Raw genomic sequence first — 24,079 nt, 5'->3', positions numbered from 1 at the left:
AGTGTAATGGCGGTTGCCTAACTGTGCGTATTGACAAACGTTCGGTTTGGAGTCCCCCGCGGTATCGGATAACTAACATTCTCCCGTAATTACTACCATTTTTCAGTAAGTAAAACTTTTAAATTAACTTTAATTTAATAGAAACGTTATTAAGTTAAACATATTGGAAACTTTTATTAAACTCAGTTGCCTATATATATTTTTTTAATTATCAAAATTTTAAATTAAATTTTAAATATTAATGTTATCATGCAATAACACGTGAAGGAAAACAATTCACTCATTATTTTATTAAAAACGTTTCGTTATATTTAATTCACTAATTATTTTTTTTTTTTTTTGTTTTCCCAATTGTCAAATTGAGTGCATAATTTTATTTGTAATTTGGGACGATACAGTTGATCAAAAAATAAAAACCTTTTTTAAAAAACAATTTAATTTTGAAAAGTTAATATGTTGTTATATTTTAAACAGTTCGTGTTTGTGTCTCGGTAATTGACATCAAGCATAGATAAGACGACTATTGTACAGATTTAATTTTCGTCCTTTATTCTATTATCCCACATAATCTTTCTCAATGAACGAGATTGGTTTTCTTCACCAACAGCGCAGTTTTTTCTATTATTATCCGAGAATTCTGTCGCTTGCCACCATTGATAATAACCAACTGATTAGATTTTGTGTTTGAGTTGTGAGAAACTGTTGAAAAATTGAGCGTGTAAGTGGAAAAGATGGATAGTTTCGAAAGTACTCGACGAAAAACAAATCCAGTGGAAAATGCCAATATTTTTTCTTTAATCACTTTTTTGTAAGTAATTTTTTGTAACGATATTTTTATTTTGTAATGAGTTATTTTGAAATTCTGTACAAGTTAAGTTAAAAGTACAACAAATGTGTGAGAGTGTGAGAGTGTGAGAGTGTGACCTCCAAAATACATCGCATCACAATTTACCAGATTTCGTTAGTTACACTATTCAAATAATGACTTAACAAATCTTTATTTAAATAAACCAACACTTTATGATTGATTAAAATGTAACGATTTTACAGTTACACACGTGGACTTTTCAAAAAGGGTCTCCACGGACCTCTGCAAGACGAAGACATCTATAAAGTTGTGACGAATCACAAAAGTCAGACGCTTGGAGACCAATTAGAACATGCGTGGAATGTGGAATGCGAAAAAGATAATCCTTCCATTTACAAATTACTATTAAAATGCTACGGTTTAAAATACTTAATAATCGGCGTCGTGCAGTTAATAATGAGAAGTCTAATAATGTAAAGATCATCTCATCTTTAATTTACGGCAATTATAATATTTTGTTTATATCTTTTTAGTATTTTTTCCACTGACGCAACGGGAAAACTAATCTCATACTTTTCCAAAGACCAAACGGAAATATCGAAAACAGACGCTTATTATTATGCAATTCTGGTGATCAGCCTCAACCTCTTAAACTACATTTATTTGCACAACTACTTGCTGATCATCACTGAATTCGGCATCAAAATCAGAACAGCGTTCTCTTCATTAATTTACAGAAAATGTTTGCAGTTAAACACCAGTAAGCTGTCTGACATCACATCGGGAAAAATGGTAACTTTGATTACGAAAGACGTAACCGCTTTTGAAAAAATCGTCTTCTATGGAAACGACGTTTGGATCGGCTTTGTACAGGCTGGAATCGTTTGTTACTTGATTTACACTAGGATAGGATCGCCGGCGTTCGCAGGAATAGGTTTTTTCTTATTCGTCATGCCCATACAAAGTAAATCTACATTGAATTGCTATATTTGTTGAAAAATTTTACTTGAATACGTTCACGTTTCCAGTTTACATAGGCAAAAAGGCGACTCAGCTGCGAAAAGAGACGGGAAACAGGACGGACCAACGATTGCAGCTGATGCAGGAATGTCTTTCCGCCATAAAAACAATCAAGATGAGCACGTGGGAGAAACTGTTCGTCGGAAAAATATCCAGTGCGAGGAAGTAAGTTTAAATGTAAGCGAAACTCTAAACACCATCTCACCATCTATAAAACTTTTCACGTTGCAGACTTGAAGTCTCCAACATCGTCAAGATCTTCTACACCAAAACCATCATTCTGTTGACAGGAGCTCTTACTACCAAACTGGCATTTTACATTTTGATTACGACATACGTTTTGATGGGCAATCTGATTCACGCCGAGCTGGTATATTATATTCTGTCTTGTTTTGCAAGATTGAGACACGCTTTGAGCGTTTTAATACCCTTGGGCATAACTGAAGCTGCGGAGCTTCGTGCAAGTGTAGATAGGATCGGAGTCTTGCTTAAAGAGAAGCCTTGTCATAAATTGAAAAGTCATCCAATAATCGTTCCCAAGATCAAGTTCAGCGACGTAACCGTTTCTCTTAAAGGAAAGGATGTTTTAAAAAAGTTGACATTGAAAATTGAACCGGGCTTGACCGTTCTAACCGGAAGTTTTGGTTCAGGAAAGACGAGTCTTCTGAAAACGATTTTAGGAGATTATGAAACGAATTCGGGAAAGCTGGAACGTGGGGGTGTAATATCTTACGCCTGTCAAGAGCCGTGGGTATTCCCTTCTACCATTCGACAAAACATATTGTTTGGAGAAGATTACAATCCGTACAGATATCAAAAGGTCATAGAGATTTGCGGCTTGAAATCTGACCTAGACAACATGCCTAAACAAGACTTGTCTCTGGTAGGTGACAAAGGTTTAAACTTGAGTAAAGGACAAAAGTCTAGGATTAATTTGGCACGTGCAGTGTACAAAAACAGCGATATCTATTTGTTGGATGATTGTTTGTCGTCGCTGGATGCGAACGTGAGATTACACGTCTTTCAGGAATGTGTGCAGAAATTTTTGAGGGATAAACTCTGCGTTTTGGTAACGAACGATATTAATTTTGTTTCTAGATGTGATAATATTATTGTGTTGTCGCAAGGTGAAATTGTTTCCAAGTCTGATTTGCTGTCAAGATCTTGTAAAGATGCGGATACACTTCCTGGAAACGTAAAAGATTCAGAGAATATAGGTGACGAAGAATTTGTTGCTGATGAAGCATCGAAATTGTTGAAGGATGGGGAAAAGAAGAATATTTATTACGAATCTAAACGGTCAGGAAAGGTTTCCAAAAAGACTTATAAAGAATACGTCAGGTCAGGTGGCGGCTTTATAATGTTGGCTGTAGTCGTGGTGTTTTTCGTGCTGACTCAATCTTCGAAAAGCTATACGGAGAAGATGGTAAGCACTTGGTAACGTATGGCTGTGTTTGTTTCACGATTTCGGACTGTCTGACGTTTCATGTTGTAGGGTCAATCTAGAGGACAACATTACGGATCACATAAAAAAGAATCTAACTGATGCGCAGAGTTATATGGAACTGACTCAAAGTCATTCGAACACTTTGATACTATTTTCGTTGGTGATATTGTCTACCACTGTCTTATCGATCGCAACTGCAGTTCTGTTGTTCACATTTACGAGAAGGGCTTCAAATAGATTACACGATAGGATGATTTGCAGTATAATGGAAACAAGCATGGACTTTTTCGACAACACTTATCTTGGAAACATTCTTAACAGATGTTCCAAAGATCTGGCAACGATCGACGAATACTTGCCTAATGTTATATACGAATTCATCGAAATAACACTCGCATTAACAGGAATTATAATACTGATAGCCTCCGTCAATCTAATCTTTTTAATTCCTACCACTGTTTTTTTGATTGTAATGTATTGCATGCGACTGATTTACCTTCCAACGGGCAGAAATCTCCAGAGACTGGACGCAGCAAGTACAATTTCTTTTCTCTGAATCCAATACACAATTCGTAATTGAAATTTTTAGCACGAAATCCTGTCATCGGATATTTGAACGCCTCTTTGGATGGTTTGAGCACTATCAAGTCGCACAACGCAGAAAAATTATTGATAGAGGAATTCGACAGTCACCAAGACTTGTACACTTCAGCAAATTATATGTCCAAGTGCACCGCAAGAGCTTTCGGTTTCTTCTTGGACATGCTTTGCATGTTTTACATCGCTTCGATTATTTTCAAATTCTTACTATACGACACAGGTAAGTCATTCATTCATTCATCTACAGAACTAAATCTACGTGTAATTTATGACAAATTGTGTAGATACTTCGGTGGGTGACGTTGGTATGGCAATAACTCAATCATTTGGACTGGTAGGTTTGGTACAATACGGAATCAGACAATGGGCAGACTTGGAGAACAACATGACTTCAGTCGAAAGAGTTTTGGAGTACACCTCTATCAAATCGGAAAACAAAACGGGTGTGGTGCCGGAAAACTGGCCAGGAAAGGGTCACATTTTGTTCAAAAATGTTTCGATTTCATATAAGAATAATAAGCCAACACTGAACAATCTAAACTTGGAAATAAAACCAGGCAGAAAGGTCGGAATAGTCGGTAAAACTGGCATAGGAAAAACATCGCTGGTATCCAGTCTTATGAGAATACACGATTTCGAAGGGCTCATTCAAATTGATGGGGTCGACATCAAAACCATTCCTTTGGACATCTTGCGAAAAAACATTTCTTTTATACCTCAGGATCCGGTTGTGTTTTCCGGAACGATCAGATACAACGTGGATCCTGTCGGCGAACGATCGGACGAAGAGATTTGGCGAGTCTTGAAGAAGGTGAAGTTGGACGTGCCCAGTTTGGATAGTGAAGCAGGCTCTGGTTTCAGTGCGGGCGAAAAACAACTGATTTGCCTGGCTAGATCAATGATGACTGCGAATAAGATTGTCATTCTGGACGAGGCTACGGCCAACGTCGACGAAACCACCGACTTTTTGGTACGGTCGACCCTTAACGAATACTTTCAAGATTGCACAGTTTTAACTGTCGCCCACAATTTGGAGAGTGTGTTGGACAGTGATTCGGTAATGGTCATCGACGATGGAGGAATTGTGGAGTACGATAATCCGTGTGTCCTGTTCGAGGATAAGCGCAGCATATTTAGGAAAATGATCGAGACTGCCGGATTAAACGAAAAACTAATTAAATCATGTAGTGAAATGTAAATTAACGTAGTTGTAGTTGTATATATATATTATATTCGTCCTACGATTCCTGTTTATTACATTCGGAGAATTTGTAAATCCCATTAAATTATTACACAATTAAGTTTAGTTGGACTTTTATTCAGATTAATTTGGATTTCCTACTCACAATCAGTTGTACGAAGCGAGAGTAAAACAGTAGTTTTAGCTGCGAGTAAGAAAAATGTGTAAACAAAAAAGTTAATGGTAAGTTGCTTCAGTATGCCCACTGAAAAATCCAAATACATAATTTTCTCTCGATTTACCTACCACAATTAAAAATGATTTTTGCTTTATTTTTCCTATTCTCAATTAAATTTATTTTTAGATTACGACAATTGTACACATAATTATTAACTAACCATCTGTATGTTTGTTTTCTCACAGTGTGCTTTAAGATCAAAACGAAAATGTGACGTAAATAGAGTTTGATAAAAAGTAAATAAATGGCAATTGTGCAGACAAAACGTATTCCAACAATGGAAGTGTTAGATCCTTAAAACCACAATCGTCTTAACTCGGTTAGCCTTAATCCACAAATAGACCATAAACAAACACTGATATTTGTAAATAAGTAAACGGTTATTTTTACATTGTATTCTTAATATCAATTAAAAAATATGGAGAGACGGACATGGAAAACGGAACAATGTTATGGACTTAAACCTCTTTAATTCTCTGATAGTGTCCACACTAAATAAACTAAATAAACTAAACACCGAGTAATTGTTTTTTACAGTGGATTCCCGCAGATATTTAAAAATCAATTAATTGGTGCTAACAAACTTATTATCTGTGTATTCGTTTCACATTGTCTGAATGTTGTTTCCATTTAGATAATAAGTTGATGTTGTGCAGTGTCTTTGGCGCGAGGAGCGTTGGAAAATTTTAAGGTATTATTAGTGTATGTCATCAGATTCAGGTTTACGCAAAGAACTGGAATTAGCGTTACCGAACAAAGAGGCCTCGTAATCGTTTAAATCCATTACAAATATTAACATCATTTTTATTAATATAATAATAACAAGATAGGCGAACCGCTTCACTTTTAGCTGTGAGCTCGAGATGAGGATGAAATAAAGCGCCCATCAAAATGGATCACTGCCAAACTCAGACACGAAAAATTCACCCCATCGAAAACGCAAACTTTTTTTCAAAATTATCTTTTTTGTAAGTATGAGTGGGTAGGACAGACGGGGACAACACCGTTCTATAAACAATTTCGTTTTCAGTTATACGGGAAAGTTGTTTAGAAAAGCGTTGAAAAATGAGTTGGAAGAAACGGATCTCTATCAGGTCACAGAGCAGTGCAATTCGAAGAGACAAGGCGACCGAGTCGAACTCGCTTGGAATAAGGTTTTAAAGAACGGCGGCAAACCCACCATTGGAAAACTGTTGTGGAAATGTTTCGGCCTCAGGTATCTTCTTTTGGGCTTGATACACGTCTGCTTCAGAGTCTTCACGGGGTAAGTACTAATGCAAAATATGTTCTTTCTTTATTCGGATTTTTATGGATTTTTTGTAGAGTGGTTGAACCATACGTCATGAGTCAACTGATAGGCTACTTCAAGGAAGGCCAAACTAAATTGACGAAACAAGACGCGTACTACTATGGCGGAGTGATGATGTTTTTGAACATCTTCCATTTCTTCTATTTTCACAACTGGTGCCTGTACATGCAAACGTTGGCGATTCAAATCAGAACCGCCTTTTCCTCTCTGATTTACCGAAAATCATTGAAACTGACACCTTCAGCTTTAGTGGACGTAAACTTCGGCAACATTGTTACATTAATCACCAAAGATGTTCAGACATTCCAAACGTCCATTTGGATGTTCAACGATTTTTGGATTTATTCAATTCAAGCTTTGGTTGTGTGTTCTCTCTTGTACTACAGGATGGGCTTCATGGCGTTCATGGGTATAGGGATTATGCTCACTTTCATACCCTTACAAAGTAAGTTCGTCATCTTGCGTGACAAGTCAAGAATTGTATTGATTTTGATGTTTTCAGTGTACATGGGAAGAATCGTGACCAGAATGCGACTGACTGTCGGTGCGAAAACAGACGAGAGGCTCCAAGTTACGCAAGAAACCTTGTCCTCCATCCGCATCATAAAGTTCTACACTTGGGAACAATTTTTCGACGACAAAGTCACGGCAGCAAGAAAAAAAGAAGTGAACGCGATGCTAAAAGGATTCTACATGAGAATAATGTTAATAATGCTCGGAATTCTCGGCTCGAAGTTCTCCTTCTACGCACTGATCAGTGCGTATTTGTGGTACGGAGAAGACGTTTCGGCCGATTTAATATTCTACATAGTGGCGTGTTTTAAAGAACTTCGTCACTCTTTGGGTTTCATGATCCCAATAGGTTTGGCGAGAGCTGCCGAATTGTACGCTGCCATTTGTAGAATCGACGTCATTTTACAAGCTGAGGAGCTACAAAAACCCGAAGGATCGGACGAGATCACCATCAAACCGAAGATAGAACTGAAAGGCGTCAGCGTCAAGATCAAAGACAAAACTATTTTAAAAGATCTTTCCATCTCGGTGAACTGTGGCCTTATTTTGGTAACAGGGAACGTCGGTTCCGGTAAAAGTGCCCTGCTCAAAACGATACTGCAGGATTATCCCAAGGACGTCGGTCACTTGGTGACGTACGGCAGGATTTCGTACGCCTCCCAGGATCCCTGGCTGTTCCCGTCGTCGGTGAGGCAAAACATCCTCTTCGGCGACAAATACAATGCGGAACGCTACGAGGAAGTCGTGCGAGTATGTGCGTTGAAATACGACCTGGATTTGCTCGACAATCGCGACGAAACCATCGTGGCCGATCGAGGTATCAATCTGAGTAAAGGACAACAGGCCAGAATTAATCTCGCCAGGGCTGTTTACAGGGACAGCGAAATTTACCTGTTGGATGACTCTTTGACTGCGTTGGATGCGCACGTGCAGGATTACATTTTTAACGAGTGCATTAGAGGATTTCTGAAGGACAAATTGGTTATTTTGGTGACACAAAGTGCGGCTCATTTGGAGGAAGCGGACACGGTGATTATTATGAAAGATGGAACTATTAAATCTGCCGGAAAGCCCACGAAGAACTTGCTCAAGGAAGCCGCGGAACTTATTGGAGTGGAGGATGATTTGGAGAAGGAGGGCAAGGAAGATGAAGGGTACGAAATTGTAGAAAATGGAGATGAGAAGGAAGAAACAAAAGAAGAGGAAACTGGTTTGATACAAGCTGAACAACAAGTCAAAAGGAAAAAGGTTTATCATGAGGAGAAGAAGAAGGGAAGCGTCGCATTTAAGGTCTACGAAAAATATGTGCAGTTTGGAGGTGGTTGGCTGATGTTTGTTTTAATCCTCATATGCTTCATAAGTGCACAGTACAGTGAAAGTTATTCGGACGGACTGCTCAGTAAATGGTAAAAGTTATTCAGTTACTTATTTTGTTTTGATGAAACAAACATATATATTTTCGTTACAGGGTGGATTATCAACCGAAAATCATTGTGTGCAATGAAACTGTTTGGAATTCAACGAATAAATCAAGCCCAGAACACAATTTCACTTTAAGTGAAACGGTGACGGAAGTCACATTACATACCACCACTTTATCAGATGCACTAAACTTGACGGCAAACAACATATGTTCGGATTATGTGGAAAAGAGCAATTTCGCTTTCAACATGTTCACAGGAATGATGGCCGTTTCCGTTACTTTAATGTTACTTAGATCCTACGTTCTGTTGAACTTTGCCAGAGTCGCGTCGTTCAACATCCACAAAGCCATGAGTCATTCGATCATCAACGCCGTGATGAGCTTCTTCGACTCTCATTTTATCGGTAACGTGATCAACAGATTCTCGCAGGACTTGAGCAACATCGACGAACATCTTCCTAGTATTATGCAAGAGTGTGCCAGGGTAAATATAAGAGCAACCTCTGATCCAACTTTAAACGATGAAACTTGTATTTTTAGGTGCTCTTCTCAGTTCTAGGCGTCGTAGCTTTATTGACACTCGTAAACTGGCGTTTCTTTATAGGCTTCTTGATTTTCTTCGGCGTACTGATTCTTGTTAGGTACACGTACATGCCCACAGGTCGTAGCTTGAAACGACTGGAAGCTTCAAGTAAATATTAAACACTGTCTAACAATGTTAGATATCATTCAGTGACGGATTCGTTTTCAGCACGAAGCCCCTTATTGGGACATCTGAATGCGTCCTTGGAAGGTCTGACCACAATCAGGGCATTTAAGCAACAATCAATACTCATTGACGAATTCGACAGACATCAAGACTTGTACACTTCAGCCCATTACACGTTAACTTGCTCATCTAGGGCTTTAGGATTTTGCATTGACGCCATGTGTTCCTGCTACATTTTCTTGATCATCAGTCGGTTCCTCTTCTTCGACACTGGTACGTGAACTACGTGACCAACACATCGAAATGCTAATTTCAAAATTGTTATTTTTTAGATGAGACTGCAGGAAATGTAGGTTTGGCAATAACTCAAGTATTGGCGTTGGCTGGTCACGTGCAATGGGGTGTTAGATGTTGGGCAGAACTGGAAAATTTGATGACCTCCATGGAAAGAGTGATCGAATACACGCAGGTCAAAGCTGAGAATGTCGCTGGTCAGGTTATTCCCAACTGGCCGAATAAAGGAGCTGTCAAATATAATAATGTGTCTTTGACTTATAACAACACGCACGAAAAAGTGCTAAAGAACTTGGACATTAACGTCGAAGCTGGCGAGAAGATCGGCATTGTGGGAAGAACCGGAGCGGGAAAATCTTCGATTATATCCACGTTGTTCAGGCTGTACGACATCGAGGGCAACATCACGATCGACGGCGTGGACACCAAAACCGTGCAGTTATATTATTTGCGGCAGAACATCGCGATCATTCCGCAGGATCCGATTCTGTTCAGCGGCACCATGAGATCGAACATCGATCCGTTGAACAAATATTCGGACGCCCAAATTTGGGAGGTGATTGAAAAGGTGAAGGTCAAACACTTGGTGCCCAGTTTGGATATGGAGATCACAGAAAGCGGCACCAACTTCAGTTCCGGACAGAGACAACTGATCTGTTTGGCCAGAGCGATCATCAGGAAGAACAGGATCGTCGTTCTTGACGAAGCCACGGCCAATATGGATCCAGAAACGGACGTTTTGTTGCACAACACGATTAAGGAGAACTTTCAGAACTGTACGGTGTTCACCATTGCTCACAGGTTGCACACCATCATCGATTGTGACAAAGTTTTGGTGCTTGATCGAGGCGTTGTTGCCGAGTACGATAATCCTAAAAATCTACTGAAAAACAACAAGGGGCTATTTTATAAGATGGCTGATCAATATGGACTGTTGGATGGAAAATAATTATTTATTTGTTCTATTTATTAAATATCTTATTACTTGTTTTAAAGTCATAAAATACTATGTATTTTGTTGCAAAATTTAATTTAATAAAACATTACGAATACTTTTTGTTTCCCTTTAATAGATAAACTCGTAAGTTTGGATTTTTAAAAACGTCGAAAGGCGTCAACTTAGTTAAGTTTAGACTTGACTTAACCAAACACTGATAAAGAGTTCCACCCTATCAAAAATATTTGTTTGCATTTAATCTCTTGCATCAAAATATTACTATTTGATCTGTGTACATTACGATGCCAACAATCGAAATTATAACAAGCAAACAATTAAAATGTGTTGATTCAAAAAATGATCTGTTTACACAGACCGATAAACTATGGATGCACCGATAGTGCCAATCAATAATTGTTCCATTCAACTTGTTCAGAAGAAATAATGTAATTTCTCGAGTGACAGCCAAGAAATATAGCCACACAGATAACAATTTTGGTTTGATGGAATTTTAACAGGTAAATGGATTTTTTTTTATTTTTAACTTGTATCTTCATCTTAATACGATCTGTAAACAACTATCCGATGTTAAATAAAATATAAAGCGCAGACAATGGACATTGTCTGAGTTTTCTTAAAGAAATGTAATATTTTACAACCTTGTCGTTTTATTTGCTTAAATATTAAATTTCAGATACACGTATGCCCACCTTTGTTTCCACTATTTACTTGAATTAGTCTGAATTTGTAGATCGAGCAACAGAGAAACAATGTGCCATTAACGCTGCATTCTACGACAATAATGGACCACAGCGAGAAACGACATCGAAAAAGTAATCCCAGAGATAGAGCCAACATTTTCTCTCTTCTGTCCTTCTTGTAAGTTTTCACGTTCAACAACTAAATCAACTGGAGCTTCAGTTCAATTCTATTTCATGTCTCAGTTATATGGGAACAACCTTCAAAAAGGCTCTAAAAAAAGATTTGGAAGAAGAAAACCTGTACGAACCCGTGAAAAGCTGCAAATCGACGCGATGTGGGGACAAGTTAGAATACAAATGGGATTTACAACGGACCAAATCATCAGTGAGTGCATTTCAACTGCTGGTCCGAAGATTCGGACGTCAGTACCTGTTTATGGGTGTCCTAGACCTCATCTGGCAAATAGTTCGAGCGTAACTATCTCCTTCATTTGTACTATTCCTTTATAATTTTGAGATTTGCAGGACAGTGGAGACTGATGCGATCAGCAACTTGATCGGCTACTTCAGTCCGCACAGTCAACAAACCAAAACGGATGCTTACATTAATGCAGCCCTGGTTTTGGGATTGAGCGCCTTTCGAGTCGTCTACATGCACAACTACATACTGGTCATGCAAAAGTTGGCCCTGAAGACCAGAACTGCCTTCTCCACGTTGATTTACCGAAAGGCTTTGAAGCTAAGTCCCGAAGCTTTGTGTGACATCAGTTTGGGGAACGTCGTCACTTTAATCACAAAAGATGTGACAGCTTTTCAGACCAACATCTGGACCATAAACGACATGTGGGTGGGAGCGTTGCGTTCTTGTTACGTTGTTTACTTGATTTACGCCAAAATGGGACCCATATCTTTAATTGGCATCGGGATGATTTTGAGCGTAATACCTTTACAAGGTTTGTATTTAAATTTCCGAATTGCGAACGGTTTTGATTGTTCCACGTCGTTTTTGTAGTGTATTTGGCCAAAGTTGTCGTTAACATGAGGCTAAAGGTAGGAGAAAAAACCGATGAAAGGCTGCAAATCATGCAGGAAGTTCTTTCCGCCATTAAAATCATAAAAATGTACACGTGGGAAAATTATTTCGACACCAAAGTGACACAAGCTCGAAAGTAAGTGGTTAGAAATACAAATGCAAACCGTTACTATTAATCCCAATTTATTTTACAGAAAGGAACTGAGCAAGATGCTGAAGGGATTCTACATTAGAATCGTCGTCATTTTAATTGGCATTCTTACTTCTAGAGTGGCCTTCTACATCCTGATCATGATTTACATCTGGTTGGGATACACGACGAATGCCAAATTTGTCTTTTACATTCTCGAGTGCTTTAAAAATTTGCGAACGGTTCTCGCTTTCGATATACCATATGGTTTGGCAAGAGGAGCTGAAATGTACGCTTCGCTGATACGTATCGATAGAGTTTTGGACGCCGAAGAGCTCGATTTGGACCGTAGGTACGAGGAAACGGACAAGCCTCTTGTTAATTTAAACGGAGTGAGTGTTAGGATAAAGGATAAGGAGATTTTGAACGATGTCACGATGAAGAATGTTAGTAAAGGTTTGGTTGTGATAACTGGTCCTGTGGGATCAGGAAAGAGTTCTCTCTTAAAAACGATTCTTAAAGAATACCCTCATCAACAAGGAGGCGTTGAAGTCAGGGGTAGTATATCTTATGCTTCTCAGGATCCTTGGCTCTTTCCCTCAACTATAAGGCAAAACATCCTTTTCGGAGAACGATACGACGAACACAGATATCAGGAGGTCGTTAAAGTTTGCGCACTCCGCTACGACTTCGAACTGTTGGACCACGGCGATGAAACGATCGTGACCGACAAAGGAATGAATCTTAGCAAGGGACAACAAGCCAGAGTAAATTTGGCAAGAGCGATTTACAAAGAGAGCAACATTTATCTCTTGGACGATTCCTTAACTGCGCTTGACAGCAGCGTTCAAGACTACATCTTCCACGAGTGCATTAAGAAATATCTCAAAGACAAGATTTGCATATTGGTAACGCAGTGCAAAAAACACCTCGATCAGGGAGATTTGTTGATGGTAATGGACGAAGGTAGGGTCGTGTCGTATGGGAAACCTACAGAAATCAATTTGGAAAGGTTCCTGATCGATACCGAAAAAAGTGGAGGAACAGAGGACAAGGGGAAGGAGGGCCACAACGAGGAGTCGGATATGCTGAAACACGAACAGGTGTCCAACAAACAGGTTTATCGCGAAGTCAAAAGATCTGGAAGCGTCGATCTGATGGTGTACTATAAGTATTTCAAGTATGGAGGAGGATTTTTATCGCTCTTTGCAATTGCTTTGCTTTACATAAGTGCGCAGTTTGCAGAATCAATTTCTAGCACACTTTTAACAAACTGGTAAGATTATTATCTCAATATTGACACGTACAACTGCAATATTTATATTGCAGGGTCGATTTAAATCAAAAGACGATGGATTTGGCAAACAGTACTAACGCAACAGCTTACAAGACGAGTTTGGACGAAACAAATCTGACTATTAATTTGTATTCGGGTGCTACATTACTGTCGATTAGTTTGGATCTGACCAAGTTTTATATTTTGTTGAACTTTGCCAGAATAGCATCGTTGAACATCCATAAGGCATTAACTAAATCGGTCATAAATGCTGTCATGCCATTTTTCGACAACCATTTCATAGGAAATATTTTGAACAGGTTTTCCCAAGACCTGAATAACATTGACGAGCAATTATCTTTTATTCTTTCGGAAGTTTTAAGAGTAAGTAGATAAATACACTGAGAGTACCTTAAAGGAAGTGACTGATTTTTTTTGAAGGTGTTCTTTCAACTTGCCGGTGTGATTTTGGTCATAACCTACGTCAACTGGACATTCTTGATTCCATCACTTATCTTTTTGGGTGCGGCAGTAACTTTAAGACAACTGTACATGCCGACTGGAAGAAGTCTTAAAAGACTGGAGGCTACAAGTAAGTAATCTACCAAATTCATCGGCAAATCCATTACAACGTAGTTACGTGTTGTACGTGTTGCAGCTCGCAGCCCTTTGGTAGGTCACTTAAACTCCTCCCTGGAAGGGATAACAACAATCAGAGCTTATAAAGCTGAAGACATTCTTAAAGAAGAATTCGACAGGCATCAAGATTTGTACACCTCAGCGCACTTCATGCTTTTGTGCAGCTCCAGAGCATTCGGTTTCGTCGTCGACTGTTGCTGTACCATTTTAATATCGTTTATCGTCAGCAGGTTCTTGTTGTTCGATTCCGAACTGTCAGCCGGCGACGTTGGTTTGGTTTTGACACAGTTGTTTGTTTTATCCGACAATGTTCAGTGGGGCATAAGGCAATGGGCGGATCTGGAGAACCAAATGACATCGGTTGAAAGATTATTAGAATATACAGAGATCAATCAGGAGGTGAAGCAAGGAAAAACCGTGGACGATTGGCCCAAGCAAGGACAAGTGTCCTTTGAAAAGGTTTCTTTAACATACAGCAATAACGAGCAGGTTTTGAAGAACTTGAACTTTACGGTGGAAGCCCATCAAAAGATTGGTATTATCGGACGGACTGGTGCGGGAAAATCATCGATCATTTCTTGTTTGTTTAGATTATATGACGTCGAAGGAACAATTGTAATCGACAATGTGGATATCAGTACTCTGGATTTAGACTTCCTGAGGAAGAACATTGCGATTATTCCCCAAGATCCGGTTTTGTTTACGGGGACAATGAGAGACAACATCGATCCCCTGAGAACGTATTCGGATCCGGAAATTTGGGAGGCGTTAGAAAAGGTCAAACTAAAAGATGCACTGACCAGTTTAGATATGGAAATTACAGAAAAAGGTTCCAATTTTAGTTCCGGTCAAAGGCAATTGATCTGTTTGGCTCGAGCAATAATCAGAAAGAATAAGATCGTCGTCCTTGACGAAGCCACTGCAAATATGGATCCAAAAACTGATCAGCTTCTGCACGACACAATTAACGAGAACTTTTCTAATTGTACCGTCTTTATTATTGCTCACAGACTACATTCAATTTTCGATTGTGATAAGATTGTTGTTATGGAAAAAGGAGAGATTGTTGAATTTGATGCACCTTCGAAATTATTGTTGAATGAATGCAGCTATTTTTACAAGATGGTCCAACAAACCGGTTTGAATGGCGTCGAAAATTTGTGAACACTTTTATTGAAAAATATATATTTTTTAAATTTGAACAGATTTTTATTTCGTGCTAGATTTGAAAGTCAGTTTTTTTGTTTCGTTCCAATATAGACTTTTCAGAATAAATTCGTTTTGCTTCTAAGTATTCAATAGCTATTTCCTTGTACCGATTTAGAATGTCCCTCATTTTTTCGCCAATATTTTTTATAATTTTTAGTGTTCTTTCAGGCACCGGATATTCTTTACAAGGCACAAATGTGTCATTGACCAAAGACACAGGCTGGGAAATGACAATCCCTTTGGGAAGACCGAAGGTACCTAAAAATAATAATAGAATGTACGTACAAGAAGAAAGCAATCCTACCGTTGCTACAAGAACCCAGACTAAATACAGGTTCATGGTCGTTCTCGTACCAAATCCTTAAGAGATCCATAATCGCTCGAATCTTCCCGAAATTGCCTTCATGTTTATTCGTCTGAAAACAAATGTCATCAAAAGAACTTACTGCAAAGTACACCTACATTTTGTTCTACTTCCTTCTGCAGTTCTTCTTCGTTGGCAATCATGTGAGACAAATACCTCAACTCCGCCACAACCTTTCCGAAACTCAAGCACGAATTTTCCGGAGCTGTCAAAGACCGTTTGTTGGGCATACAAACGTACGCCTTGTAAATGGTCGACCTGATGTCAACATAAACCCCCGCAACTTTGCCGCCCCAAACTGGAGGCGCCGCCATTTGGTCGATACTCACCCCGGTCCTTTTGGACACGGCGTTCAGATATTTTAAGCCGTAAAACGCCATCGGCACAACCACATTCTTAATTTTGATGGCGGTGGCCATTTCGATTAGAAAATTGGCGAAGATGTTGTTGGGACAATTGTAATTGCACAACAAAACCCTCATCGTACGTTTGCCCCATTTGTTGAGGACGTCGGCGAATCTTTCCGCCTCCAGCCAGACCACACGCAATTCGTCAGTCTCCTTCTTGTACCTGGTGTTCTTGAAGTTGACGAAAGTGATGAGCAAATCGCAGTCATTAATCGCTCCGTCCAGATGATCGACAGTTTTGATAAAAGGTTTCGATCCGAAGAGGGCCAACTGGTTGAAGGAGCTTGCCAAAGATTCCATCTTCTCCCTGACTCCGAAGTCGCTCATGTTGTCGTCTTGCAGACGAATTTCGATTCCTTCGCGTGGAATGATCGCTTTCAGTTTCAACAGTTCGTAGATCAGTGTCTCCGTCAGGCTGCTGTTGGCGCCGCAGAAACTGACCACCATTCTTCCCGGTACGTCTGCGAATACCTTCCTTTCTCTCTCGTACATCTGGTAAAAGTTACTTCAATTCGGTTGGATGGTAATACCATGCTTGAAGGGAGTATCCTCACCAGTAAATTTTCGTTGATCATCTTTTGTACCGTGTCACTCGAGGCGTGAGACACAAGACCGTAATAGTCATAACAGTATTCCCAAAACTCGCTCAGTCCTCCAATTTTATGTTTTTTGCCTCCCGATATGAGCTCCTTCCAGATTACTGGACTCTCGACAAAGTTCCATCCGTTTTCGTTGTTCAAGTCCATCAAATAGTTCTGAAAATAGGGAAACAGCCAAACTTATTTTACCTTTGTGCGAAAGGGATATGTGATTGATTACGTTCCATTCTCTTCCAAGTTTTGATACGCAAACGAAAACGAAATCTGGCAGTTTTTCGTTCAGATAGTTTGCCACGTTTATTGCTTGAGCATATTTTCTGCAATCAGGGAAACCTGCAATGACAAACATGATTTGATTGAATTTGATATTTCTGGTCTCTCATAGATTTAAATTAAATAGATTCTAGTATTCTAGTATTTTGAATAGTGTAGAAGTAGCAACAAGACTCACTGTTTTATTGAAAATTAGTCCAACAGGAAGATGTTAATTACAAGAGAATTGTGATTAATGAGTGAAAAAACGGCACCATCATTAGATGAATAACAAACACAACACAATCTATTTAACCTTTTCGTTATGTCATATTTTTAACATGTTTTAAGTAAATAAACAGACAAACCAAATCAGGAAGCTCGAATCATTTAAATTGCTTTATTTTTAATAATTATATGCCACGATATATATTTATTTTATAAATTTTATACTTTACCAATAGACGACGTAACTTTTTACCAACAAAATTGAATATTTTTCACATAACATTGAAATGTTATTTGTTTTTTTCGAATGACATTCAAAACACACTTTCAATCAGTCCAACCGCCACACTTGATAATATGTTTTCGCTTTTGAAGGATGTTCTCATTAATTGTGCACTCTTTCCCATCTAATCAATTTATTAATTTTTCTACCCGTCCTTGAACAAAATGCAATTAAAACTCATATTTATATGTTTAAAACTTGATGATAGTCCTAAATTTGTTTGTGGCCGTTCTCCGATAAACGTGTCGTTTCCTCCACGAGGCTAACATAATATTTTGCTCCGCATTCGCAAAACAGCGAATCGCTCAATTTCACTTGTTCGTAAACAACACGATAACATCGATGATTGTCTTTAATAATTGTGTGTTTTGACGAAATCCGTTGAATTTTGAGTGCGACTCCTTCCGACATGGATCATTGTGAGAGGAAGCAGAGGAAAAAGGACCCAAGAGACAGGGCCAACTTGTTATCGTCTCTGACTTTCTTGTAAGTGTCTGTTGGTGTTGTTTTCCTTAGTTTTCATTCACATTTCGGACAGTTACTCAGGGAGGATATTCAAAAGAGCACTGAAAAAGGACTTGGAGGAGGATAACTTGTGCGAAGCGGTCAAGAGCTGCAACTCCACTAATTCCGGAGACAATTTAGAAAAGGAGTGGAGGGAAGGGAAGGACAAATCGTCAAAGAACAGCGCCCTTTTTCTATTATGTCGAAGGTTTGGAAAGCAATACTTGATTTTGGGAGTAATAGACTTGATTTACTGCCTCTTCGAATCGTAAGTTATAATAATACATTCTTGGACACGTGAATTTATTGATGGTACATACAATATTTTTAGTTACATACAACCAATTGCAAATAGCAATTTGATAGGTTACTTTGCCCCGAACTCAAAAATATCCCAAAACGACGCCTATTATTACGCAGGAATTGTTCTATTTTTAAAAGTGTCGGGCATCGTTTTCTACCAAAACTACACCATTATATTACAAAAATTCGCACTAAAAGTTCGGACGGCCTTCTCCAGTTTGGTGTACAGAAAAGCTTTGAAACTGTCACCGCAAGCCTTAATGGATGTCAGCTTAGGAAATATCGTCACCATAATTACAAAAGATGTTACAGCTTTCGAGGACAACGTCTGGACTATAAATGACATGTGGGTGGGTGGTGTTCGATGCCTTTACGTCTCCTATTTGATCTATGCCAAAATGGGCCCTACTTCCTTAATTGGAGTCGGATTGATGTTTCTGGTACTACCCTTACAACGTAAGAAACCGTCGAAATTGGAATATTTAAATGGAAATATTTCTGTTGTAGTTTACTTTGCCAACATTGTGGTAAACATGAGGTTGAAAATGAACAAAAAGACAGACGATAGATTGCAAATCATGCAGGAAGTTTTGTCGGCCATAAAGATTATCAAAATGTATACATGGGAAAAATGCTTTGACAACAAAGTTACCGAGGCCAGAAGGTACAAGCCAAAACTGAATCAGTTACAATCAATTAAATTAATTAAAATTGTTTTGCAGAAAGGAACTGATAATCATGTTGAAAACCTTCTACATTCGTGTGGTGGTGATATTAATAGGACTTCTTTCTTCTAAAATCTCCTTTTACGTTCTGATAATGGTTTACCTGTGGTTTGGTCATACAACAGACGTGGAAATGGTGTTTTACATTCTTACGTGCGTGGAAGGACTGAGGAACATCCTTGCCATCGACATTCCTTACGGTTTATCACGTGGAGCCGACATGTACGCAGCTCTCTTGAGAATCAGTAAAGTGCTCAACTCTGAAGAAGTCCAGGATCATGCAAATTTGGACAAGACCGAGAAACCTATAGTAGAACTTTGCAACGTTTCGGTCAGCATCAAGGAACGCAAAGTTTTGCGGAGAATTGATTTGAGGGTGGAATCCGGATTGGTTTTGGTCACCGGAACTGTCGGTTGCGGAAAGAGTTCTTTAATCAAGACCCTTTTAAGGGATTATCCGCCAGAAAGTGGTGTTATTAATGTCAGGGGTAGCATTTCTTACGCATCCCAAGACCCTTGGTTGTTTCCTTCGTCTGTGAAGCAAAACATTCTGTTCGGACAAACGTATGATGGCGACAGATACAAAGAAGTCGTCAGAGTTTGTGCTTTGGAATATGATTTCGACTGTTTGGATCATGGCGATGAAACCATAGTGGCGGACAGAGGATTGAATCTCAGCAAGGGTCAGCAAGCCAGAATAAATTTGGCGAGGGCTGTCTACAAGGACAGTAACATCTATCTATTGGACGACTCGTTGACAGCTTTGGACGCAAACATACAAGATTACATATTCAACGAATGCATCAAACATTTTCTCAAAGATAAACTGGTCGTTCTTGTAACGCAATGTGAATCTCACATGGCTATGGCCGATAAAATATTAAAACTTGACCAAGGTAAAATCATTTACTACGGAGAACCTGTTCATAAATCGTCGTATATTATTTCTTCAAGTATTAAAGGAAGCAACAGCACCGAAGTGAACAAAGACAAGGAATCATGTGAAGAATCTCCAAAAGCTAAAGTTTATCAAGAAACGAAACGTCAAGGTGTGGTAGAACTGAAAACGTTCCTCAGTTACTTCAAATTTGGAGGTGGATTTTGGGTTCTGTTCGGAATCGTAATCATGTGCATCTTTGCTCAATCCACAGACAGTTACTCTAGCAAGTTGATTACCGATTGGGTCGATGAGAATCAAGTGGTCGTTGATTTAGCCGCTAATGGCACCACCAACACCACCGAATATCAGGAGAACGTCGACAAAGCCAATTTCACCATAAACATGTATTCCGGTTCGATTTTCCTCTTGATGATTATGGACATGTTGAGGGTATATTGCATGTTGAATTTTTCTAGACTGGCTTCTTTAAACATACATAAAGCCATGACTTCTAGTATCATAAACGCAGTTATGCCCTTTTTTGATAATCATTTCATCGGCAACATACTGAACAGATTTTCGCAGGATTTGAATAATGTTGACGAACAAGTTTCGTTTATCCTTTTGGACATGATGAAAGTGTGTGTTTGTTTGCAATATTTGAAGACAAAAAATATTGGCTGTGTTAATTTCTAGGTTGTCTTTGAAGTTGGAGGAATAATATTTGTAATGACTGCAGTAAATTGGAGGTTCTTAATGCCTGCTATCTTGTTCATAATCGTCTCGTATGTGATAAGGCAGTTATATATGCCGGCAGGAAGAAGTTTAAAACGTTTGGAAGCTGCAAGTAAAATTTGGCAGGACTTCATTATTTAGATGTAATTTAAAGTGAATTTGCAGCAAGAAGTCCACTGATAGGACACTTGAATTCGTCTTTGGAAGGATTAACTACTATTAGAGCGTATAAGGCGCAGGATATTTTAAGAGAGGAGTTTGATAGACATCAGGATTTGTTTACTTCCGCCCATTTCATGATGTTATGCACGTCCAGAGCGTTCGCTTATATTGTTGATTCTTGTTGCACACTCCTTATTACATTCATTGTCGTTCGGTTTCTATTTTTCGAAACAGGTATTTAATCTAATCATTGCTGCAGATAATATAACAGAGTATATAATAATATTTATATTTTTAGATACCTCGGCAGGCGATGTGGGGTTAGTCCTGACGCAAGTAATGGCCCTATCTGACAGCGTCCAATATGCAATCAGATACTATGCAGACTTGGAGAACCAAATGACTTCGGTTGAAAGGGTCTTGGAATACACGGAGGCCAAAACGGAAACAAAAGCGGGTGATGTTTTAGAAGATTGGCCCAAAAGGGGAAGAGTACAGTTCGAGAACGTCTCTTTGACTTACAGCAATAACGAGACGGTTCTGCGTAACATCAGCTTTACGGTTGAAGCCAGACAAAAAATTGGAATTGTTGGACGAACGGGAGCCGGAAAGTCATCGATAATTTCAACATTATTTAGGCTTTACGAGTTGGAAGGGAAAATCATAATAGACGGAATCGATACAAAGACATTAAGTTTGGAATTTCTTCGACAAAGCATCGCGATCATCCCTCAAGATCCGGTTCTGTTTTCCGGATCCATGCGGTACAACATAGACCCCACGGGAAAATATACGGACAAGCAGATCTGGGAGGTGCTGGAAAAAGTCAATTTGAAACCTGTGATAGACACTCTTGAGTACGAGATTGTAGAAAAAGGTTCCAACTTTAGCTCCGGCCAAAAACAACTCATTTGTCTGGCCAGGGCCATAATTAGAAAGAACAGGATCGTTGTGTTGGATGAGGCAACAGCAAACATGGATCCTAAAACGGATGCTTTGCTGCATGATACCGTTAAAGAGAATTTCAAAGACTGCACAATATTCGTTATAGCTCACCGATTGCATTCTGTTATTGATGCTGATCAGATTATGGTTTTGAATCGTGGCGAGATTGTCGAGTGCGATGTTCCAAGTAAACTGTTGGAAAATAAGAATGGTTACTTCTTCCAGATGGTTCAAAAATCTAAAATTTGACATTTTACTTACATCAAATAAAATTGTTTGTGTTTAATAGACCTTTTTATTTGTGATGCCTTCAAATCGAGATGGATTGTGATGATTATTTGTAATAAGCTTTATCGATCATCATCCACTCACCGTAAACACAAATAAATTTTAAGAAAATTGCTGTGCTTAATGTTATAATTTGGACGAGTTTTAACAATGCCGTTGGTGAGCATTAAAACTACCATTGTGTGTCTGACAATCCATTAAATTCAATCGTGCTACTTTTGTTCCTCACATAAAAATGTAATTTTACTCAGGTAAGTCCCTCGCAGTAATTTCATTTAACACAGCTCCAACTAAATCCGAAAACAATCTGTCATCTATCATCATATTATGTTCGTCACAGACAAGTCTGTTTCGAATACAACATGTCCTCTCTTTCGGAGCAGCGGCGCAAGCATGCCCTGAATCTCAGGAGATCTATCTTTCAACACTCTCTCTTTGAGATAGAGTTTCCGACAGTGGTAACGTGATGCTCAATTTTATGTAAATTTAAAAATTCATTAAATAATCGACTCGTTCGATTCCTGCGTCAGATGTAACTTTTTCAAAGTAGTTATGGTGAGAGAAAAAATGCCTTAGTTTTCGTAAAATTTCAAAACTTGCACGATCTTGCAATATATAACATTGAGCATATTTGGTGAAGGAATCTAACATTGTTAAACAAAATTTACTTTTATAAAAGAATATATTTTTGTGTAAACTTTGGAATGGTTTAGTGGAATTAATGGGTCTTTAGTTATGTCGTCTACATCATTATACGAATTTTTATGTTAATTTAATATTATTTCTTGATTGGTAACATCTTTTAAGGAAATTTGTAAAAATATCTTTGAAAATTTGTTCAATAATTGGACGCAGTAAATTTGGTTGGTGCAGGAAAAGGTAACAAGTTTGTGACGGATAAATAACTTCCTTAAGTTGACGTTATGTTGCAATATAATATGGATAACTTGGCTATCTTAAAATTTTATTTTAAGAGGATTCGACTGGGTTATCGAATCGGTTTTGTGTCGATGTTAACTTCGATTCTAGATTCTTTTCCTTTTTTATGAACAATAGTATAGTCGTATACTTCTAATTTTATTTTGCATCTTATTAACCGAGAGATGGGTGTTTTTAACTTTGAAAGTATTATATATATTCAATAATAAAAGGGCGGCTAAATAAATAGGGACGAAAATGTTGTATAGAATCGACAATAGTAAGAAGATCTGTTCGAATATGTAGCATAAATAAAATATGAATTAAATTTCCTTAAATTTATTAAAAATACATATATTTTGTATATGTTTTGTATTTTGCAAAATTCAGTATGAATCTTCGATAATAACCAATGAATCTTAGAAATGACTTGATCTCTTTAACAGTTTTTGGATAGCTTTTGCTTTATTTGAGTTCGATTCTAATCCATTTTCTCTTACAATGTGACCTAAAAATTGAACGCGTTTTGTGAGAAATTTTGATTTGTCCAGTTGTACTTGAAGATCAGCTTTGTCCAGAAGTGAAAATATAATGGCATCATCGTGTATATGAAACATTTATTATATAAATACGGTCTAAGAACTTCATACATCATACATTGAAATGAGACAGGATCATTGCGTATTCATAGTGCCGTTGATTAACGGTAAATGCGGTTTTGAAAATTGTACTGTCAAACTTTATATCTATATTTATTCGGGTTTATAGGTCGAACAAATATAGATATGGAAACGATCGTCACGAAAGCTTTAACCTTTACATGTCAGACATTAAAATTTGATGAGTAGAAAATATCTATAACGACCTAAATTATCTAAAATTTCTATACTATGGAGGGGATATTTGTCTTCAATTGTTTTCATTTAATTTTCGGTGGTTAATTACCATTCGAAATTTTTTCATTCTAGAAGCGTCGGATTTTGTCGGCCCTTTAGGGGCTTGTAGAAAAGCGATTGATTT

At 38.3% G+C, this 24,079-nt stretch overlaps 5 protein-coding genes across 9 annotated transcripts; 4 read left to right on the top strand and 1 right to left on the bottom strand.

The window, feature by feature from the left end:
• The first annotated feature begins 73 nt into the window (after positions 1-73).
• On the top strand, positions 74-5,181 carry LOC109602207 (probable multidrug resistance-associated protein lethal(2)03659). Of its 2 annotated transcripts, XM_049966224.1 has the most exons (8): positions 486-808; positions 1,051-1,281; positions 1,342-1,772; positions 1,837-1,993; positions 2,060-3,265; positions 3,324-3,811; positions 3,865-4,095; positions 4,160-5,181. In XM_049966224.1, the coding sequence occupies exons 1-8, from the start codon at positions 732-734 to the stop codon at positions 5,071-5,073; spliced, it is 3,735 nt and encodes a 1,244-aa protein (XP_049822181.1). In that variant the 5' UTR covers positions 486-731; the 3' UTR covers positions 5,074-5,181. The 2 variants fall into 2 exon arrangements, with proteins under 2 accessions (XP_019874089.2, XP_049822181.1); XM_020018530.2 differs by lacking the exons at positions 486-808; positions 1,051-1,281 and adding an exon at positions 74-105 and having other exon boundaries at positions 1,546-1,772.
• An 858-nt stretch (positions 5,182-6,039) lies between these two features.
• Positions 6,040-10,593, top strand: LOC109602214 (ATP-binding cassette subfamily C member 4-like). The gene is made up of 8 exons (XM_049966223.1): positions 6,040-6,261; positions 6,324-6,557; positions 6,617-7,047; positions 7,105-8,521; positions 8,584-9,022; positions 9,079-9,229; positions 9,290-9,520; positions 9,580-10,593. The coding sequence occupies exons 1-8, from the start codon at positions 6,185-6,187 to the stop codon at positions 10,488-10,490; spliced, it is 3,891 nt and encodes a 1,296-aa protein (XP_049822180.1). The 5' UTR covers positions 6,040-6,184; the 3' UTR covers positions 10,491-10,593.
• A 639-nt stretch (positions 10,594-11,232) lies between these two features.
• Positions 11,233-15,459, top strand: LOC109602213 (probable multidrug resistance-associated protein lethal(2)03659). Its single transcript, XM_020018539.2, has 8 exons — positions 11,233-11,357; positions 11,423-11,653; positions 11,705-12,132; positions 12,192-12,348; positions 12,407-13,618; positions 13,672-14,002; positions 14,060-14,210; positions 14,277-15,459. The coding sequence occupies exons 1-8, from the start codon at positions 11,281-11,283 to the stop codon at positions 15,419-15,421; spliced, it is 3,732 nt and encodes a 1,243-aa protein (XP_019874098.2). The 5' UTR covers positions 11,233-11,280; the 3' UTR covers positions 15,422-15,459.
• LOC109602202 (putative malate dehydrogenase 1B) lies at positions 15,426-17,620 on the bottom strand. 3 transcript variants are annotated; one of them, XM_049966238.1, is made up of 6 exons: positions 17,547-17,620; positions 17,057-17,169; positions 16,792-16,992; positions 15,929-16,729; positions 15,771-15,882; positions 15,426-15,724 (listed from the first exon to the last, which is right to left on the bottom strand). In XM_049966238.1, exons 3-6 carry the CDS (start codon positions 16,981-16,983, stop codon positions 15,477-15,479), a joined length of 1,353 nt encoding a protein of 450 aa, XP_049822195.1. In that variant the 5' UTR covers positions 16,984-16,992; positions 17,057-17,169; positions 17,547-17,620; the 3' UTR covers positions 15,426-15,476. The 3 variants fall into 3 exon arrangements, with proteins under 3 accessions (XP_049822195.1, XP_049822196.1, XP_049822194.1); XM_049966239.1 differs by lacking the exon at positions 17,547-17,620 and adding an exon at positions 17,288-17,466; XM_049966237.1 differs by lacking the exon at positions 17,547-17,620 and having other exon boundaries at positions 17,057-17,188.
• A 243-nt stretch (positions 17,621-17,863) lies between these two features.
• Positions 17,864-22,139, top strand: LOC109602215 (probable multidrug resistance-associated protein lethal(2)03659). Of its 2 annotated transcripts, XM_020018541.2 has the most exons (8): positions 17,864-18,085; positions 18,138-18,371; positions 18,435-18,862; positions 18,914-19,070; positions 19,129-20,650; positions 20,708-20,858; positions 20,912-21,142; positions 21,207-22,139. In XM_020018541.2, exons 1-8 carry the CDS (start codon positions 18,009-18,011, stop codon positions 22,100-22,102), a joined length of 3,696 nt encoding a protein of 1,231 aa, XP_019874100.2. In that variant the 5' UTR covers positions 17,864-18,008; the 3' UTR covers positions 22,103-22,139. The 2 variants fall into 2 exon arrangements, with proteins under 2 accessions (XP_019874100.2, XP_019874101.2); XM_020018542.2 differs by lacking the exons at positions 17,864-18,085; positions 18,138-18,371 and having other exon boundaries at positions 18,619-18,846.
• The last annotated feature ends 1,940 nt before the right edge of the window (positions 22,140-24,079 follow it).

This window comes from Aethina tumida, chromosome 4 (assembly GCF_024364675.1).
Source record: "Aethina tumida isolate Nest 87 chromosome 4, icAetTumi1.1, whole genome shotgun sequence".
Lineage (NCBI taxonomy): Eukaryota > Metazoa > Arthropoda > Insecta > Coleoptera > Nitidulidae > Aethina > Aethina tumida.
Note: the sequence above shows the minus strand (reverse complement) of the source record. Positions and strands in the feature narration are given on the sequence as shown.

Excerpts from the sequence above, each read along its gene's own strand:
- LOC109602207 (XM_049966224.1), top strand. The coding sequence starts at position 732 with ATGGATAGTTTCGAAAGTACTCGACGAAAAACAAATCCAGTGGAAAAT. Across the intron at positions 1,773-1,836 it reads ATTCGTCATGCCCATACAAA|TTTACATAGGCAAAAAGGCG; the intron begins GTAAATCTACAT and ends TCACGTTTCCAG. Across the intron at positions 3,266-3,323 it reads GAGAAGATGGTAAGCACTTG|GGTCAATCTAGAGGACAACA; the intron begins GTAACGTATGGC and ends TTCATGTTGTAG.
- LOC109602214 (XM_049966223.1), top strand. The coding sequence starts at position 6,185 with ATGGATCACTGCCAAACTCAGACACGAAAAATTCACCCCATCGAAAAC. Across the intron at positions 7,048-7,104 it reads CACTTTCATACCCTTACAAA|TGTACATGGGAAGAATCGTG; the intron begins GTAAGTTCGTCA and ends TGATGTTTTCAG. Across the intron at positions 9,521-9,579 it reads GTTCCTCTTCTTCGACACTG|ATGAGACTGCAGGAAATGTA; the intron begins GTACGTGAACTA and ends GTTATTTTTTAG.
- LOC109602213 (XM_020018539.2), top strand. The coding sequence starts at position 11,281 with ATGGACCACAGCGAGAAACGACATCGAAAAAGTAATCCCAGAGATAGA. Across the intron at positions 12,349-12,406 it reads AAAGTGACACAAGCTCGAAA|AAAGGAACTGAGCAAGATGC; the intron begins GTAAGTGGTTAG and ends TTTATTTTACAG. Across the intron at positions 13,619-13,671 it reads AGCACACTTTTAACAAACTG|GGTCGATTTAAATCAAAAGA; the intron begins GTAAGATTATTA and ends TTTATATTGCAG.
- LOC109602202 (XM_049966237.1), bottom strand. The coding sequence starts at position 17,185 with ATGTTTGTCATTGCAGGTTTCCCTGATTGCAGAAAATATGCTCAAGCA. Across the intron at positions 16,730-16,791 it reads TGATCAACGAAAATTTACTG|ATGTACGAGAGAGAAAGGAA; the intron begins GTGAGGATACTC and ends AACTTTTACCAG. Across the intron at positions 15,725-15,770 it reads TCTGGGTTCTTGTAGCAACG|GTACCTTCGGTCTTCCCAAA; the intron begins GTAGGATTGCTT and ends TATTATTTTTAG.
- LOC109602215 (XM_020018541.2), top strand. The coding sequence starts at position 18,009 with ATGGATCATTGTGAGAGGAAGCAGAGGAAAAAGGACCCAAGAGACAGG. Across the intron at positions 19,071-19,128 it reads AAAGTTACCGAGGCCAGAAG|AAAGGAACTGATAATCATGT; the intron begins GTACAAGCCAAA and ends ATTGTTTTGCAG. Across the intron at positions 20,859-20,911 it reads AAAACGTTTGGAAGCTGCAA|CAAGAAGTCCACTGATAGGA; the intron begins GTAAAATTTGGC and ends GTGAATTTGCAG.